We start from the raw sequence: 17,016 nt of genomic DNA, 5'->3' as shown, positions 1-17,016 counted from the left end.
CTAAAGAAATACTATTGGTTCATTGAACCCCTTGCATGCGTTCAGCTTCTAAATGGCTTCCATGCTGCTTTTGATTTTTTTGTAACGCCAGTACTGGCACATGTTTACTTTATTTATATTTATTTAACAGTAACTTGATTTCACCACTACTGAATTTCCTTTTCTCACAGCCTTTTTATGGTGGCATCTCTCCAATGTTTGGGCATGTGCCAGAGTATTTGCACATGGCACAACCTCTGCCCTGGTGTTTAGGGGGCATTACCTATGCTAATAATAAACAATTGGCCATGCGCCTCCACATCATTCAGCACACCTGGGGAAGAGCAGATTTGGACGGTTACAACGCTTGGATCTTATTTATTCTTTTAACAGAAAATTAAGATATAAGAGAATGTTGCTGCATGAGGCCCATTGTATTTAAGACAATGAAAAATGTTTGAAATTAAATGAACTCTTTGTCTCAGTTGAGATTTTGCGCTCCTCTCCGGGTCTTCTGTATCACAGCAACTACAACGACACAGAGCATCACCAGCAGACCACTGAGTACTCAACATCTCACTGCGTAGAAGGTGGAGTGAATCCCGAAGGGCTCTCTGTACTCAGAGTAGAATTTTAGTTATTAACATACACTTAAAATCCGGGTCAGTAACTGCACACCAACACTCTGCTGTGTCTTCCAATGTGACATTAGAGATAACCAAGCTCCCACTAGGGTACCAGTCACTCTGCTAATGCTCCGATTTGGTTTGTTTGGTTTGACTTGATGAACCAAAGATGTCTCACACCCTTTCCCCAATCTTTATATCTGTGACTTCTCCCCCTAAGAAGAGCTCTACAGCAGGTGGGCCAAATTTGGTGATTTAATGTTGGCGGTAAAAACACCAGAAAGTAGTTTTTGGTCTACTGAAGACACAGTCTGGTCAGTGTAGTGCACAGCAATGCTGCTGTCTCTTCAGCTGAGCGGTAGATTATCTGTAGGTCCAGTTTTAACAGTACTGAAGGGTGACTGCTAACACACAGACAGGTATACACTGTAAAGTCTGTTGTTGTGAGGTTAAGGCCCTGTCACACATATCCGTATGGCAGAAACGTATGCCGGCGCATACGAAATATCGGCAATAGGTTGATATAAATTAAGGGTAAGCTGTGATCGTTCGAAGGGTGCAGACGATACGCCGAACACGCCAGACATACAACCCTGTCACACAGCTCTGTATGGCAGAAACACATGCCGGCGTATATGAACATGAGCTCAAAATGTGTCAGAGTCCAAATACGTCCAACTTTTCCACAGCGGTGTTGTAGTTGACGTATACATAACGAATACATAACAAATCATTATACGTATGTCAAACATTGATAGCGTATCACTTACTTATACAAAACGTATCAGAGCGTCTGGCCAACGGAGCTGGAAAAGTGCCATTTGGTTCACGTCATGCTGATGCTGGAGAACGGCTAGAATGTACTCTTGTTGCAGCCTCTCAGCATCCTCCATGCTCTCTGATGATGGGTTGATGTATTCATCAAGACGTGCTGTGAAGAAGTGAGGATGAGCTACTCACAGGGACCCTATATACTATATTCAAACCGCAATAAGCTCCCAAAACGCTAGCTGTACTGTAGAAACACGTTTAATAAGTTACTCTGTCGTCAGGGATCATCTTAACATAGGTTACGAATAGGTTATCCACTCGTTATCAATAAATTGGCTGTAGGATTCATCGTCAGCCGACGTAGCCTATATCTAACGTACCCTAATGTATTTACGTACTGTATTCACGTAGGTATTCACGTAGGTATTCATGTAGGTATTCATGTAGGTATTCACATACTGTATTCACGTAGGTATTCACATACTATATTTACTACTATACTATACTATGTTTATTTACTATATCAATAGGTTAGACATGCTTATCTGTATACGTTCGCTTTTCCGATCCGATGAAAAGTTGGACGTATTTGGACTCTGACAAATTGTGAGCTATTTTTCGTATACGTTTCCACCATACGGATATGTGTGACAAGGCCTTTAGATACACAAGGAGCTCATGTGTTTGTCTTCCTTGTCATTGTCCATCACTGATGTTGTATCATCCTCACAAAAACTTTTGTCTATTTGTAGCAGTAGCTCAGTCTGTAGGGACTTGGCTTGGGAACCTGAGGGTCCCCAAATGTATCAAGTACGCAATTCGTACATCTCTCCGTTCGTCCGATTCGTGAACGCGATCAAGAACGCCTCGAGGGATTTTCTTCAAATTTGGCACAAACGTCCACAAGGATGACCTGATTAGATTTTGGGGGTCAAAGGTCCCTGTGACCTCACCTCTGTCCCATTCTCGTGATCTTGATATCTCAGGAATGCCTGGAGAGACTTTCTTCAAAATGTGGCACAAACTTCCACTTGGGCTCAAGGGTGAACTGACTAGAATATGTTGGTCCAAATCATTGTGGATTCACAAAACACGTTTTTAACTCAAGAATTCATATGCTAATTATGACAATTTTCACACAAATGTCTAATTGGATAAAAATGATGACGGGTTGACATTTTGGACAGACATGAACGTAGACTGCAACTAGACCAGATTGAATCCCTCTACAAACCGGACCTTTTTAAAACCACTGAGGCCGTCTTGTCTTCAAACACAGAATATTTTGATTATTTTATTATGATTTGAGGAAACCACCAGCGAGAAGTGTGTGTGTGTGTTTTGTGTTTGTGTGTGTGTGAGTGTTGGACAGTAACTAAGTACATTAACTCAAGTACTATACTTAAGTACACTTTTGAGGTACTTGTACTTTACTTGAGCATTTCAATTTCTTGCTACTTTACAGATATTGTACTTTTTACATTTATCTGACAGCTTTAGTTACTTCAGGATAACTCAAGATTCAGATTCAGATTAATAATATAAAATCAACAAATAATTGATCATTTATAGGTTGAGATTGATCTCTTGGAGAAATTCACATCTACCCGGCAGTATATAGAGTAAAAAAATAAGTTCCCCCTTTACAGTAAAGTGACAAACACATTAAAGTATCACTAATTATGATCCAATAATATAATATATATTGTTCTGGAACGGGCCGTTGTGCAGAATGAGTACTTTTACTTTCTGTAACTAGTTTATTTGAGGCTGATACTTAGTAGTGAGATTTTTAAGGCAGAACTTTTACTTGTAACAGAGTATTTCTTTGCCGCAGTATTACTACTTTTACCAAAGTTAAAGATCTGAGTACTTCCACTGGTGTGTGTGTGTGTGTGAGAGAGACAAAGACATAATGTGCAATGTAATGCATGCCAGTACCATATTCTTGTAATTTTTTGCTGACACTGTGAGAGAGGCGTCATTATGGTACGTGTTGAGGCTGTAGACTGTGATGCTACTATATCCATCCATTATATTATAATAAACAATGAGCCAAGATAAGTTGCTAACCTCTGTAAAACTGTTTTACCTAAGAGTGATCATGATAAGTTTGACAGAGGTAGAGTATTTTAAAGGCTGTTATTGTAGTGTCCCCCCTCTTTGCGGTCATTTTGAGTCTCTTCCTGGTTTCTCTTTGAGTGACATTTTGCAGATGAAGGCCAGCAGGGCCCCTCACACTTTGGACCCCTTCGACCTCTCCAGTAATCCACCCATGCATGTTACATGCATCTTTGCAGGAGAGTTAGGCTTGGAGAAAGTTTATGGTAGGATATTGATCAGAAGATCGCCAAATACAGTTTCTTACAGTCACTGTCATAATAAAATTGTAACACATTTGTAAAGCTTCTAGAATAAAATAATGGATTTTGAGCTGTAAGGGCTTATTCTTGACTTGAATCTCACGGCCCTTATCAACTTTTAAATTGAACAAACTCCGCCCGCTGATGAAGGCTGTAAAACACATCTTGAAGTTCCAGATTTCTATTTTGATTTTAATTTAATTTAATTAGAATTTTTATAGAATATTAATTATTGGGATTTGCACACACATAAAGAATGTGGTATATGAATTATAATTAAGAAGTGATGTGTAGTTAAAGCCTTGTGGTATGTTTCACATATTACTGTATAACAATCAGTTCCCTACATTGAGCTTTTCAGGCTTTCAACTTCAGCTTCATATTTGTATCCTGATCAAAAAGATTTCCTTTTGCTTGAGGAAACAAATTGACTTTTTTACCCAAAAACTTGAGAATTTGTGAGTTGGCAATGATTAACACAGTTTCAGAATGGATCAATTACAGGGTGTATTCATTTTTATTCGTGTTTTTAGCAGTCCACTGGCAGTAGGCTGTGGACTCTACCGTCTTGTGCAGTATATAAATGAACAACTAGCTAAGGAACTAGTAGGACCTGATAATGTAGCCTCTCTGTACTTGTATTGGGGAAGTATTTCTGCACATGTTGTTGTCCTCGAAGAAAGTAGTTTGGCATGTGCATATTGTTCTCTCACATTCACAGCAAACAACATTATGAGCCTGGATTCATAACCTTAAAATGGATTGCAGTGGGGGAGGGTTGGTATTGGGCTTATCATTTATCTGATCTCAATGAAGTTTAAAAAGTCACTGACAAATCATCACATATTGAAATGTGTGATGACAGGTAAAAAAATAAATAAAATAAAAATATCATCAATTAATAAAATATGAATTGTTATAGATCAAACTAGCCAACAGTTTATACCGTTTTTTAAATGTATTTTTATAAATATAATATATGATACACATAACACTTTCAATGAAGCTATTTAGCATAATGAGGAGGCAATTATTTTAAATTTGAATTTGAAGCACAATTTGCTGCTAATACTTAAGACTTTGAATGCAGGCCTTTTACTTTTTTAACACATCCTTGATTTAGGCCAAATGTGCATTGTTGGAATACAACATTTACCACATTTATCTTATTTTTTATACGTAATGTAATCAGTGTTCAGTAGTTTTACAAGAGTGTGTCTGTCTCGGAAAAGAAAAGAAGATATTTGTAATCGGACTCTTTGACGTGACGTTGGAGGATATGATTGGTGGGCGGCCCTGGTATATATCCGTCAGGCTTCAATCCCACCTTCTCGCCAGTGGAATTTCATCTCAGCTTCTGCACCTTCAGGGCAGACGAGAACATAAAAATAAGTAAGTACTTCACAGTTTTCTACTGAATATGACTGCAGGGCCATTACATATGATCTCTCCATGTCTCCTGTATGACAGAGTGGTTCTTGTCGGGTAGACAGTTTGTTGGTAAACCTTGAACGTTACAGTATGTTCTGGCCTGACTCCGTGTCATTTCTCCCCTGCTCAGCTGTATGCCTACGTGGACTTAGCGAGCTAGTAGAGCAAACTGTAAGCTAACGTGAGCTCGCTAGCTAAGGCTACAGTTCAATTTGTACTTTTTACGACTGTGTTAATGCTGGCAAATGTATATTAAAATGACACGAGCCCAGTGTATGGGTGTAACTGAGGTATTTGAGGGTTTTATTTTCAATCCACTGTTGGCGTAATGTCATTATAGCTGGCTAAGGTACAGCTTGAAGTTATGTGTAGGGCTTTGAGTGAGCCAAGCTACATATTAGCCGAGGAGCTACGTGTCACAGTCGCGCACACACCACAGTCAAAGTTTTTAGCAAGTTTGCTAACTAGCGTTAGCTTGGGCTTTGGAGCAAGTAATCCATGCTACAGTGATTTTGCTACTGAATATCCCTCTTCTACTAAATGGTAGACGTATTTGCTAAACATCCGACGTTATTTTACGGACCCTTTGTCTCTATTTCAGCACATTTCTTTATGGTCGATCAACGTTAGCCAACATGACGGCAGCTAGCATTAACTGTGATGTGTCGTTGGCAACTGTCAGCTAGTTAACTTGATATCGTGTTAGCTAGCACTCCCACTAACTAGCTACTTAAATCCTTAATCTGGGATTTGTGTATAACGTTATAGAGGCTTCAAGGTTGCCATGCTGCAGCTAACGTTAATGCAAATTAAACTAGCTAGACGAGCACGTCAGCGTTAACTTGAACAGCTCATTAACACGAATGACCTCGTAGGTTCGATATTATGACGCTAAATTTGATTAAGATACATTGGTTTACCGCTTTGTGTGATTGGGTTTTTTTTATGAGTTTGAAGCTCGTGAGTAATTATTAGTCACCAGTTTAAACAAAAAAATGCACCCATGACATGGTAGTTTAAGCAAAACAACCTTGCATCACTGTAATTCACACGTGTCATTTAAAGCCATGGAGGCATTACGGGCATTTACATTATTTGTTGTAGTAATAATGTTATAAGGAATAGGCCATATGATCTCTGTGCTAACACTTCTATACCAAATAAGTAAGGGCTAGTTAGTTACATCTTATTTGTGCCTACTTTTATAAATATTGTGTATGCACAAAAAGGGACCATAAGCCCTTACTTAACATTGCAGCCTGTGCACACCTTAGTCGTTACTTAAACCCATGTCTATTAACATTCTGGACTGAGAGGAAATTGGTGACACCAGTGGCAAACTAGTAAAAAACAAAAACAAATGTTTTAATTACTCTTGCAAAAATGACAGCTATGCCAATTCATACAACCTTTAATAATCACACCCTTCATTGTGTGGTTTTGCCAGGCATTCATGGCCTATTTACCTGGTTCTCCCACAGCAGCTTCATTAATTGCCAGGTCTGGCCTGTCAGACAGGGTAGTGTCCAATTATAGAAGCCAGATGCTTGTCAAGGAGAGGGAGCTCCAATGGCACCTATACTTTACTAGTTCAGTAATGCACTTCTTGGCATCAACTTTATCTGAGTACTTCTCAATTTCTGGTTGGTTTCAGTTGTCTGAGGTGGCAGTATTCTTTCTGCTGATCTCACTTGAAGCACTACTGTCAACATATACAAGTTAGGCCCCAGCAACAGCTGCTTCTATTTAACACATGTGTAATTTACATATATTTTATATGTATTTAAAATTGATCATACAAACATTTTTGAGAGTACAATTTTCTTCTATGTGCACACATAACCCGGTAGTAGCTGGTCCGTGCAAAGGTTTTGAAGTGAAGCCCCTGACATTTTCATTTCTTTATCTTTCTTTGAAGCTAAGATGCCATTCTGGTTATTTCAATACAGTTGATCCTTTTTTTCTTTCTTTGGTTTTCAGGCAAAAGCTGGCAGGCTGACGGGAAATTGCATCTTTACAGGACGGATTATCTGGTAACTGACCATTTAGCTGGTAAGTTGCTACAACTATTACTATTGAAAGCACTGACACTAAAACCATTTTAAGCAATTGGGAGTATACAGTTTTGTTTACCCTAAATGGGATTCTGCCACAGCTTGAAAGCCGGCACTTTAATAATGAAGTATAATTATGATTGTGGAGTAGAAAGCTTCAGCACTTTGGCTGAGCAAATTTGCAAAGATTTTTTAGGTTTGTTTACTGATATTTAGGGTACACCGTCATGCCTTGTTCTTCACTTGTTAGTGTTTGAATTTTGGCAAAGTGTGTGTGTGTGTGTGTGTGTGTGTGTGTGTGTGTGTGTGTGTGTGTGTGTGTGTGTGTGTGTGTGTGTGTGTGTGTGTGTGTGTGTGTGTGTGTGTGTGTGTGTGTGTGTGTGTGTGTGTGTGTGTGTGTGTGTGTGTGTGTGTGTGATCTCCAAAGCAAGCTGAAAAATGCAGCCATGACATGAAAAAGACTAAACCTATTTTGTAATAAAGTAAAATCAGTTAGGTGTTTTGGAGATTTGTTGAAACATCATTTTCATTGTAGTTTACCTCCCGTCAAAGTGGGCCCCAAAGGACAATGTTTTATGTTATGGTCTATTCTGGAGGAAAGAAACTTGATTCATCATTACACTGAAAAACCATTGTTCACTATTTAGGTATGTTGCATACTTTTAATTTATATTTGGGCTAAAACTGACACATTTAATTTAAATGTTAAGTAACTTGATGTATAATTTGAATGTGTAACTGAGTCTGTTCAGCTTAGATGTGGCTTTGTTTTCCTCATCATAGATGACTTTGGCATCTTATGCAACTTCATTAGCCTCAAAAAACTTTGCGAGGACATCCTACCTCCAAAGTTAAATGACTGTTCCTACAAAGTTGTTCACAATAATGCAATCCTTTTAAAAATGTTTAATTTAATGTATAGATTAAAGATATTTGCACACTTAAAATTGGCAACAGGGCCTCCGAACAGTAATGAGTGCTGGGCAGTGCAGCCTTAAGTTTATGAAGCCTGACAAGGAAGAGGCCAGTGAAAGGGTGGTCTGAAATGTGTAGGGGGTGAAAGTGCGTGCTGAACTGACTACTACCATGTTGATGCTCAAAATGAGTTTCCTTTTGTTGCCTGGTCTATGGAAAACCTTTTAATATCACCAAGTTATCTGTGACATCTGGGAGTGTCTTCCATGCTTTCAGATACATTTCAGGCATGTTTGAAGGCAAAATCCACTTGAAAACAATTTGCATTCCTCGGCTCTTGTTGGCCAGAATTTTAAGTTTCTCTGCAAGCCAGAAAAACACAACAGTGACTCCTGATGATGTATTGAGCTTTATCATTGAACGTGAGGTGGAATCAGGCCTCAGTCTGAGCACTCGTTTGTTTATTTCCCACTTTTTAGAGCAAAAATAGTTTTTGTAACACTTACAGCTTTATATAAGACAGAAATCTAAATAGCTGTAGGGTCTTTAAAATAAAAAATGTCATAGATGAGATTGCTGTTGTGCTTTCTATTTGGCAAGAGTTATTCATGTTCAAAGACCAGAGACAGGACATCCCTAGTTTTCTGTTGGTGGAGTTTTGCTTTAATCCATAGACGTACAGAGGGGTCAGTGGGGAAAAATCCTCTTAACCCTGGAGCCTGCTCACTAGGTTACACTTCTTAGAATAGCACTGGACAAAGACTGTCGAACAGAAGACAAACTGGTTTCTGCTGGAAAGACAAAATGTACTGTCGCTGTGGCTCTGCCCACACCAGTGTTTTCTTTGTGGTGCTAACGCATAATTTCTTTTCTCTCCTCTCAGCATACATTAACACAGTGCTGACATCATAATGTGACAAGAAGTGTGATTATTCTGTGACCAACATGGCTTCTTTTGATAATGGTAGATTAGATAATGGTAGAAATCCCAAAGTCCACCTATGATAAGCTTCTATAACGTGCTTAACCTGTGCATGTGACACTTCAGAGAATCATTTCCACCATTCAACCAGGGGCCTTGTTTATAGTTTCAGTTATCATGACAAACGAGTGTATGCAAAACTCAATTTCTTAATTTAATAAGGAGCCTATCGTATCACTTTGTCCCTGGTAGTACTGATGTGCTAAACCTGTTCACAGGGCAAACAGTAACTGGTTAAATACAATGATCACTACATGTTGCTGTAGCCCATATTTGCAATAACGCAGAACAAATAAGAGCGATGATGAAGTGTTAATAGATGATTAGTTGTGATGTGGCTGTATCTGTTAGACTGACACAAAACAGTCATAACCCTGTTACATTTTTATTTAACATTTATACGGCAAGTAGGGCTACCACTAACGACTAATTTCTCTCGACTATTTTACAGATTAGGCGATTATTCTAAACAATACATTTTCCTCCAAAATATCAAATTGACCATTTAATTTAATTCATTTTAGTTGGACTTAATTTGTCAACACAAAACAAAATGTAAACAAAGGTTAACATATTAAAGTGCAAAAAGAGGGCTTATTATTTAAGTCAGTAGTGCAACTAAAAAAGACATCGAAAGAGGAGAAAAACAAACGCATCATAATTATTTAACATGTAATAATGAAGGCGTAGTAATATTCACCAGGTGTCTTTTTAAATTGCACCTTTTTTAAATTGTATCAATCACACAATTATTCAAAAGTGATCTACTGTTTTAGGCCATTCCCTACACAAAGAAATGTGTAATCATTAATAAAATAAAATGATTAAGGTACATGTCTCAAGAAGCTCACGGACACACAAGCACCGTCAATCAACGTAGAATAAGCCCAGAAACAGCCTAATGTTTTCTCACTGCAGCACAGGCAGTACATGAAGATGAACGGCACCCGGTGCCCCACCGTGCCCCATTGCTCGGAACTCTGCCGCTTGCAGTGCAAGGACTATGGGCAGACCGCACGGTACATGTACTGCTGCTGTAAAACAAACTGCAGAAAAAAAGTATCTGTCTAAAATTTTGACGGCGGTGTATTTCCAGTGTCAATGTAATCTTGGGGAAAAAACAGACCGTACTAAAATTAAGTAACTAAAATCTTAAAATGAGCATTTGTGATGTTACACATTTAAAAACTAAGTTAACAAAAAGAGTTACAGCTCAGAAACATGCATACTTGGGTATTGTTTAATATGAGTTCAAAACTCAGCTAATCTACTGATGGTAAGAAACTTAATGATAAAATGGGGTGTTGTAATATTATGTGCTTCCTGTTGCCAAACCTTTGAAAATAATGCAAACTTTCCTTACAGTGGCATACTCGGACTCTCTGTAAACGTGGGATTTTGACCATGAGCTCAGTCGCTGTACTTACGCAGGAAAGCTTCAATGAGCACCGCAGTGGGCTCTTGCCGGAGCAGAATGCTGCTGCTGCTGGTGGTGGTGGTGCTGGTGAGTATTTTGGATTTTTAAGGTTGCGCTTGATTTGTTAAATGAAAACACAGAGCCATAAGTGGAATAATCTTTTTTTTTTTTCTGTGTTCAGCTGCTGTGGCAGGACCAGCACCCAGTGTTGTAGAGGAAGAGGATGCTCTTCCTACCTACAAGGATGCTTTCCCACCTCTGCCTGAGAAGGCGGCCTCACCTGAGGGGACCCAGGAAACTGCCAACGCCTGGACATCCAAGATCCGTCCTCTCAAGTCCTCTGTTATCACCCAGGTACAACGTTTTCAAAGTTACTAACTCATGAACTAAAAGCTTTGCTGGTTATTGTGTATCGTAATTTACTGATTGGGTTTTTTATTTGTTTTCTTGGAGATGGTGATTCACATCAACCTTCTTGTACTTAAGTTGGTGGTCCTACATTTCCTAGAATGCATTTCACCATTTCCCAGAGAACATGTCTCAACATTTTACACTGACTATGTGAAGGTGGAGAAAGTGATAGCAAGAGATACAAGTGTATACCGTAGATATTCTGAGTTCAGTCACAAGTTTATGCAAAAAGTAATTACATTGCTTCACTTTCCAAGGTTTGGATCAATAACATTTTCTTGTTAATTTACCACTTTAATCTTCAATGTTTCTCTCTGAATATTACCCGTATATTATTGCTGGGAATTATGAGGTCACCAAAATGTAGATTTATCTAAAAGGTGAGCACAGTGTGTACACGCCCACATAGTTGAAAGAAAAAGGGCGAACCAGGCAGCAATAATTAAACCACCTGTGTTTTTGTACCCAAAGTGCTTTAATAAAATGTGAAATAATTGCTGTTTTAATGAATTTAACCTCTGTCTTATAAGAACAAATAAAATGCAAACTATTTTTTAGTGACCGCGTATTGTGAAAACGGTAATTAGTAATGTCACATTTTTTAACCAAGGAACCTTTTTCACTGCAGACTTTTTGACCTGTAGTTGCAGGAAAACACAGGTGCAACTTTTAACATTAACTATGGATGAAAGTGTCTCAGTATGTCATGACACTGGGCCAGCCTGCACAACACCAGAGCCCTCGAACAGAATGCTATGCAGTGTTTGTCAATGTTATTAATCACTGCAGAGACATGTCAAAATATCTGCTGTAAAAAGGCCTCTTAACTAAACATTAGAGTAAAGGAATGTGCAGCATACAGTACAATAACATGTAACTGCCTCGAGCATGCTCCGATGATTAAAGGTATTTTAAAGAAAATAAATACTGTTTATAGTATTTATTATTATTTATTATTTATGGATACTGCTACCCTTTCAGGCCTCTAAAAGTTAAAAGAAGTTTCACTGTTAGGTTTAACCTTTTAGTGTCATGTCCACACTAAAGCCATAACTTTCTTTTTAAGGTGGCACAAGCTAAAAAAGAGAAAAGAGAGAAATCCTTTATCAGTTGAGGGATAACTACAGCTACACAATCTACAGTGTCACACTATGTATTTGTTTTCAGTGCCAACGGGTCTCATTTGTTTTGAAAGTTCTATCAAAGCGGTCCTGATGTAGCAGTTGTTCATCACATGAAACTTTTGTTTTTTTGTTTTTCCACAACTAGGTTTTCCATGTGCCGCTAGAGGAGCGCAAGTACAAGGACCTCAACCAGTTTGGGGAAGGAGACCAAGCAAAGGTCTGTGTTGACATCATGCATAAGACCGGAGCCCACCTGGAACTCTCCTTGGCTAAAGATCAGGGTCTCTCCATCATGGTTTCTGGGAAGCTGGATGCCGTGATGAAGGCCCGTAAGGAGATTGTGTCCCGACTGCAGACTCAGGTCAGGAGATCTGTCTTCTTGTTGATGTATAACTGTATATGGTATTAATAGTTGGAAGACAATAGTGCCAACTGTACATTTGAACCCCAACAGGCCTCGGCTACTGTCGCCATCCCCAAGGAACATCATCGTTTTGTCATCGGCAAAAATGGGGAGAAGCTTCAGGAGCTCGAGCTCAGGACTGCCACCAAAATCCAGATCCCACGACCCGACGACCCCAGTAACCAGATTAAGATCTCTGGTACCAAGGAAGGCCTGGAGAAGGCCAAGCATGAGATTCTGTTGATCTCTGCTGAGCAGGTAACGGAGACAATCTGCTTACTCCATTGACATGCACGCCAGATATAGCGGCTTTAGGACATATTTTCATTGTTTTCCCATTGCCCCTCCTACTACTTTTAGGACAAGCGTGCTGTGGAGAGGGTGAACATTGACAAGGTGTTCCACCCATTCATCACCGGTGCCTACAGTAAGCAGGTAGCAGAGATGATGCAGGAAACCGGCGCCCGCGTTAATGTCCCCCCTCCAAGTGTGAACAAGACGGAGATTGTCATCACTGGGGAGAAGGAGCAGGTGGCCCTTGCTGTGGCTTTGATCAAGAAGGTTTATGAAGAAAAGGTAAGCTACATTTAAGTGATTACAAGGAAAGCTGGTTTTAATTGTTTAGAATTTTCAATAAATTTGAGTTTTAGTTAGTTTTTCATCGTGCGTTTGCGAGTTTAAGTTTTAGTTTCAATATTCAGAAAGCTTTAGTTTTAGATAAATAGTTTAGGGCCAGGTATAATGTCTTAGAAGTATGTTGCTACATGCAAAAAAAGATTCCCGACCCCAGCTGTTTAACATTAGTCCTGAGCTGATTAGCTTGGTTAAATGGCGTTCTACTAACTCAAATATTTAAATCATGTGAATGAATTGCAGCATAGCTCCATCTCCTGGATTGTCAAGTCTCATCAATGAAATTCATGCAGTCAAATATTTTTGGTAGTGATATATTATAGCTAAAAATAAATATTTTCATTTCTATTTAGTTTCAGATTACGACAATATCTTTTTACTGCCTTTTTTCCCCCTTCAGATCTCATTGGTATGAGGAAGCTTTAAAGTAATTAAGATTAAATGTTGCGTAAGTGCCTGATCAATTCACCTTTTGTATTGCAGAAGAAGAATACTACCACCATTGCAGTGGAGGTGAAGAAGTCTCAGCACAAGTATGTGATTGGCCCCAAGGGTAACACCCTGCAGGAGATCCTGGAGAAAACTGGTGTCTCAGTCGAGATCCCACCTTCTGACAGCAGCTCAGAAACTGTCATCCTTCGTGGGGAGCCGGACCGCCTGGGTCAGGCCCTCACTGAAGTTTATGCCAAGGTGTGAAACATTATTATCTAGTGATGAACTTTGACATAGTAATCGTTAAAGCGATGAGGACTAACAAAGAACACGTTTCTTTTTACAGGCAAACAGCTATACTATATCCTCGGTCACAGCTCCTTCTTGGCTTCATCGTTTCATTATTGGAAAGAAGGGGCAGAACTTGGCCAAGATTACCCAACAAATGCCCAAGGTCTGTTGAATTACTAATTTCTTATTAATGCATTTTGAATACTTTTTATTTTTTTCTAGATTTCATATTGTAACTTATTTTTTTCTGGTATTTTGCCTTCAGGTGCACATTGAGTTCACCGAGGGAGAAGATAAGATCACCCTGGAGGGTCCCACCAAAGACGTGCAGATGGTGCAGGGCCAGATTGAAGTCATTGTTACAGATTTGGTGAGTATTGAGTTTCCTGTACAACTGTGTCTCCGGCATAAACCCAAAGCCAGACTGCCAACCAAAGGGGTTCTTCTAATGGCAAAGTAGATTGTGTAAAAGTGTTATTTTAATGGAGGGTAAAGCTTTTTAACAACACTTCAAACTACAGTTGTGCTATGTCAGTGATTTTCATGCTTTTGTCTACTTTCATCTAAAAGGTAAACCGTATGGACTACACCGAGATCAGCGTCGACACCAAATTCCACAGACACCTGATTGGAAAAGGCGGCGTTAACAGTAAGTACAGTGTTGTCAAAAGGATTTTGTATTTATTGCAACAGTGCCACAACAACGGGATCGGCATCCTCAAACCATATGTTTATTTATTTTAATTTTATAGTCAACCGTATCAAAGAGCTGCACAAGGTGACCGTCCGCATCCCCCCTGACAATGAGAAAAGCAACCTGATCCGTATTGAGGGGGATCCCCAGGGTGTACAGGAAGCCAAGAAGGAGCTGCTTGAGCTCGCGTCACGCATGGTGTGTACAAACTCAGGTTCACAGACAAGTTGCTGCAAATTGGATCCTGATGTGCAGGGTTTGTCTGGAAAGTTTGAATAATGCTTAGTTAATGTTGGTAAATTTAGGAACATGCTTGAATTCGAATATACTCCTCGAATGCTTGATGCTTGGTTTTAAAAACTTTTTTTTTAACATAATCTGGTGTTTTCATCTACACACTTTGACGAACTCTGGATGTGCCGTTACTAAATCTATCGTCTCTCGCAGGAGAATGAGCGTACAAAGGACCTGATCATTGAACAGCGTCTTCATCGAGCCATCATTGGCCAAAAAGGCGAGAAGATAAAAGAAGTGCGCGACAAATTCCCTGAGGTGAGTTGGCAACTGTCTGTTGTTTTGTCTGTATTGAACCCATTAAAAGTAATTTAATAACTCAATAATTATATTTCTTCCAGGTCATCATCAATTTCCCCGACCCAGCACAGAAAAGTGACATCGTTCAACTTAGGGGCCCACGAAACGAGGTGGAAAAATGTGCAAAGTTCATGCAGAAAATAGTGGCTGAGATGGTAAATATTTACTTATGTTTTATTTGGTTAAGATAGTATTTTAAAAGATTTCTAAATTTACTTCTTACTTCTTACTACTTCTTTAGTGCAGTTGAGTGTTAACTCAATGATTTATTTTGTCAGGTTGAGAACAGCTTTGCTCTCTCAGTCCCCATCTTCAAGCAGTTCCACAGAAACATAATTGGAAAAGGAGGCTCAAATATCAAGAAGGTACTTTATATATTAAAAGATTTAATGTAGTTGAATGAGGTCTTCAGGGCGTCCATGTTTAAGTGACTATATGTTTTCTTTTGCTTTTTAGATTCGGGAGGAAACTAACACAAGGATTGACCTGCCTGCTGAGAACAGCAACTCAGAGATGATCGTCATCACAGGCAAGAAGGCGAACTGTGAGGTTGCACGAAATCGCATCCTGGCCATTCAGAAGGAACTGGTAAGCACATGCATGTATATCAGAGCTGTGCAAAATGGCTTATGAATAATATCTCAATATTTCTATGCCACGATATACAATACATCTCTTGATTTTGTTTTTTTTCACATTTTCTCTAAAATGACAACTGATTTTGAACCCTTTGCGTATGATCAGACTAGTGGGATCAATCTAGTTAACTAATCTAAATTTAGAGGGAACACAGCTCCTATATGACATTTTAGAGGCTTTAATTTTGAAATTCCTCAGCAGACTGTCCTGATATTGTCTAAGTGACACTCTGTGTACTGTCATTGTGAAGACAAATTGGTCTTTGTAAACGGGAAGTTTCTCAAGGACACTCTTGGGTGGTCTGCTATCCTTTTTGTAGGCAGATTGGTCTTTTGAAACCATTTTTTTTTTCATCATTAAATTTGACTTACTATACACACCATTGAAATTCAATTATTCTCTGAGATAAATTGAGCAGGCAGTAGTAAAAAAAAAAAAAAAGAACGTTTTTATATCATTTATATTAATGAATTTACTATTGACTGACTGATAGCATATGACTGTCACCGGGAGGTGACACATCTCTTATTATTCTTATTAAGGCAGTTCTTACACGCTCATAATGTGTCGGCAGCTTAAAAAATAATTTGACTATTTGTTCCCGGATGCTTACAATGTAGTAATTTACTAGATCCCATGTAAAACAAGCCGCAATAAATCGAGCATATTCGATATATCTCCTATCCCAACATATATTGGTCTCTACAAAGCTTAAATGGCAGATGGGTCTAAATCTAGTAAATTTGCCTAATTAATGTCTCATTGTGTTCAGGCTAACATCACTGAGGTCGAGGTGTCCATTCCCGCCAAGTTGCACAACTCCTTGATTGGGTCAAAAGGTCGTTTTGTGCGCTCCATCATGGAGGAGTGTGGAGGTGTGCACATCCACTTTCCCACCGAGGGCTCAGGGATTGATAAGGTCACCATCCGAGGCCCTGTAGAAGAGGTGGACAAAGCCAAGCAGCAACTGCTTGCCTTGGCAGAGGAGAAGGTTTGTATAAATGTCTCTAATGATAAAAAGCTGAACTTCTGTTGACCTCGCTAAACTGGCAGCCATCAGACCGGTTCACAGAGAGAGGGGTGAAAAGCACTTCTTCTGTGACTTATTGGTCATACATTACCACATCCTGAGAATGTCTGTGTCCTTTCAACTATCAGACTGAAATTGGCAAGCTTGTGCAAAGCCTTCATAAATGAAGGCTGAAATGCTTTTGGCCTGCTGCAGTTTTCTCCCTCAGGATTTAAATCACGTTAATC

At 39.2% G+C, this 17,016-nt stretch overlaps 1 protein-coding gene across 2 annotated transcripts in view; it reads left to right on the top strand.

Moving 5' to 3' along the window:
- The first annotated feature begins 5,055 nt into the window (after window positions 1–5,055).
- hdlbpa (high density lipoprotein binding protein a) overlaps window positions 5,056–17,016 on the top strand; it is a 21,254-nt gene continuing 9,293 nt past the window's right edge. For both annotated transcript variants that reach the window (XM_029429524.1, XM_029429523.1), the window contains exons 1-17: window positions 5,056–5,131; window positions 7,151–7,222; window positions 10,487–10,625; window positions 10,720–10,892; window positions 12,219–12,434; window positions 12,528–12,734; window positions 12,837–13,052; window positions 13,593–13,799; window positions 13,888–13,995; window positions 14,098–14,202; window positions 14,403–14,481; window positions 14,585–14,724; window positions 14,974–15,078; window positions 15,162–15,275; window positions 15,399–15,485; window positions 15,577–15,708; window positions 16,532–16,750. In XM_029429524.1, coding sequence (XP_029285384.1) covers window positions 10,526–10,625; window positions 10,720–10,892; window positions 12,219–12,434; window positions 12,528–12,734; window positions 12,837–13,052; window positions 13,593–13,799; window positions 13,888–13,995; window positions 14,098–14,202; window positions 14,403–14,481; window positions 14,585–14,724; window positions 14,974–15,078; window positions 15,162–15,275; window positions 15,399–15,485; window positions 15,577–15,708; window positions 16,532–16,750 — 2,208 coding nt within the window. In that variant the 5' untranslated portion in view covers window positions 5,056–5,131; window positions 7,151–7,222; window positions 10,487–10,525. The remainder of the gene's footprint in view (window positions 5,132–7,150; window positions 7,223–10,486; window positions 10,626–10,719; window positions 10,893–12,218; window positions 12,435–12,527; window positions 12,735–12,836; window positions 13,053–13,592; window positions 13,800–13,887; window positions 13,996–14,097; window positions 14,203–14,402; window positions 14,482–14,584; window positions 14,725–14,973; window positions 15,079–15,161; window positions 15,276–15,398; window positions 15,486–15,576; window positions 15,709–16,531; window positions 16,751–17,016) is intronic.

The sequence above is a fragment of the Cottoperca gobio genome, chromosome 4 (assembly GCF_900634415.1).
Source record: "Cottoperca gobio chromosome 4, fCotGob3.1, whole genome shotgun sequence".
NCBI lineage: Eukaryota > Metazoa > Chordata > Actinopteri > Perciformes > Bovichtidae > Cottoperca > Cottoperca gobio.
This window is presented reverse-complemented; position numbering and strand designations above follow the sequence as displayed.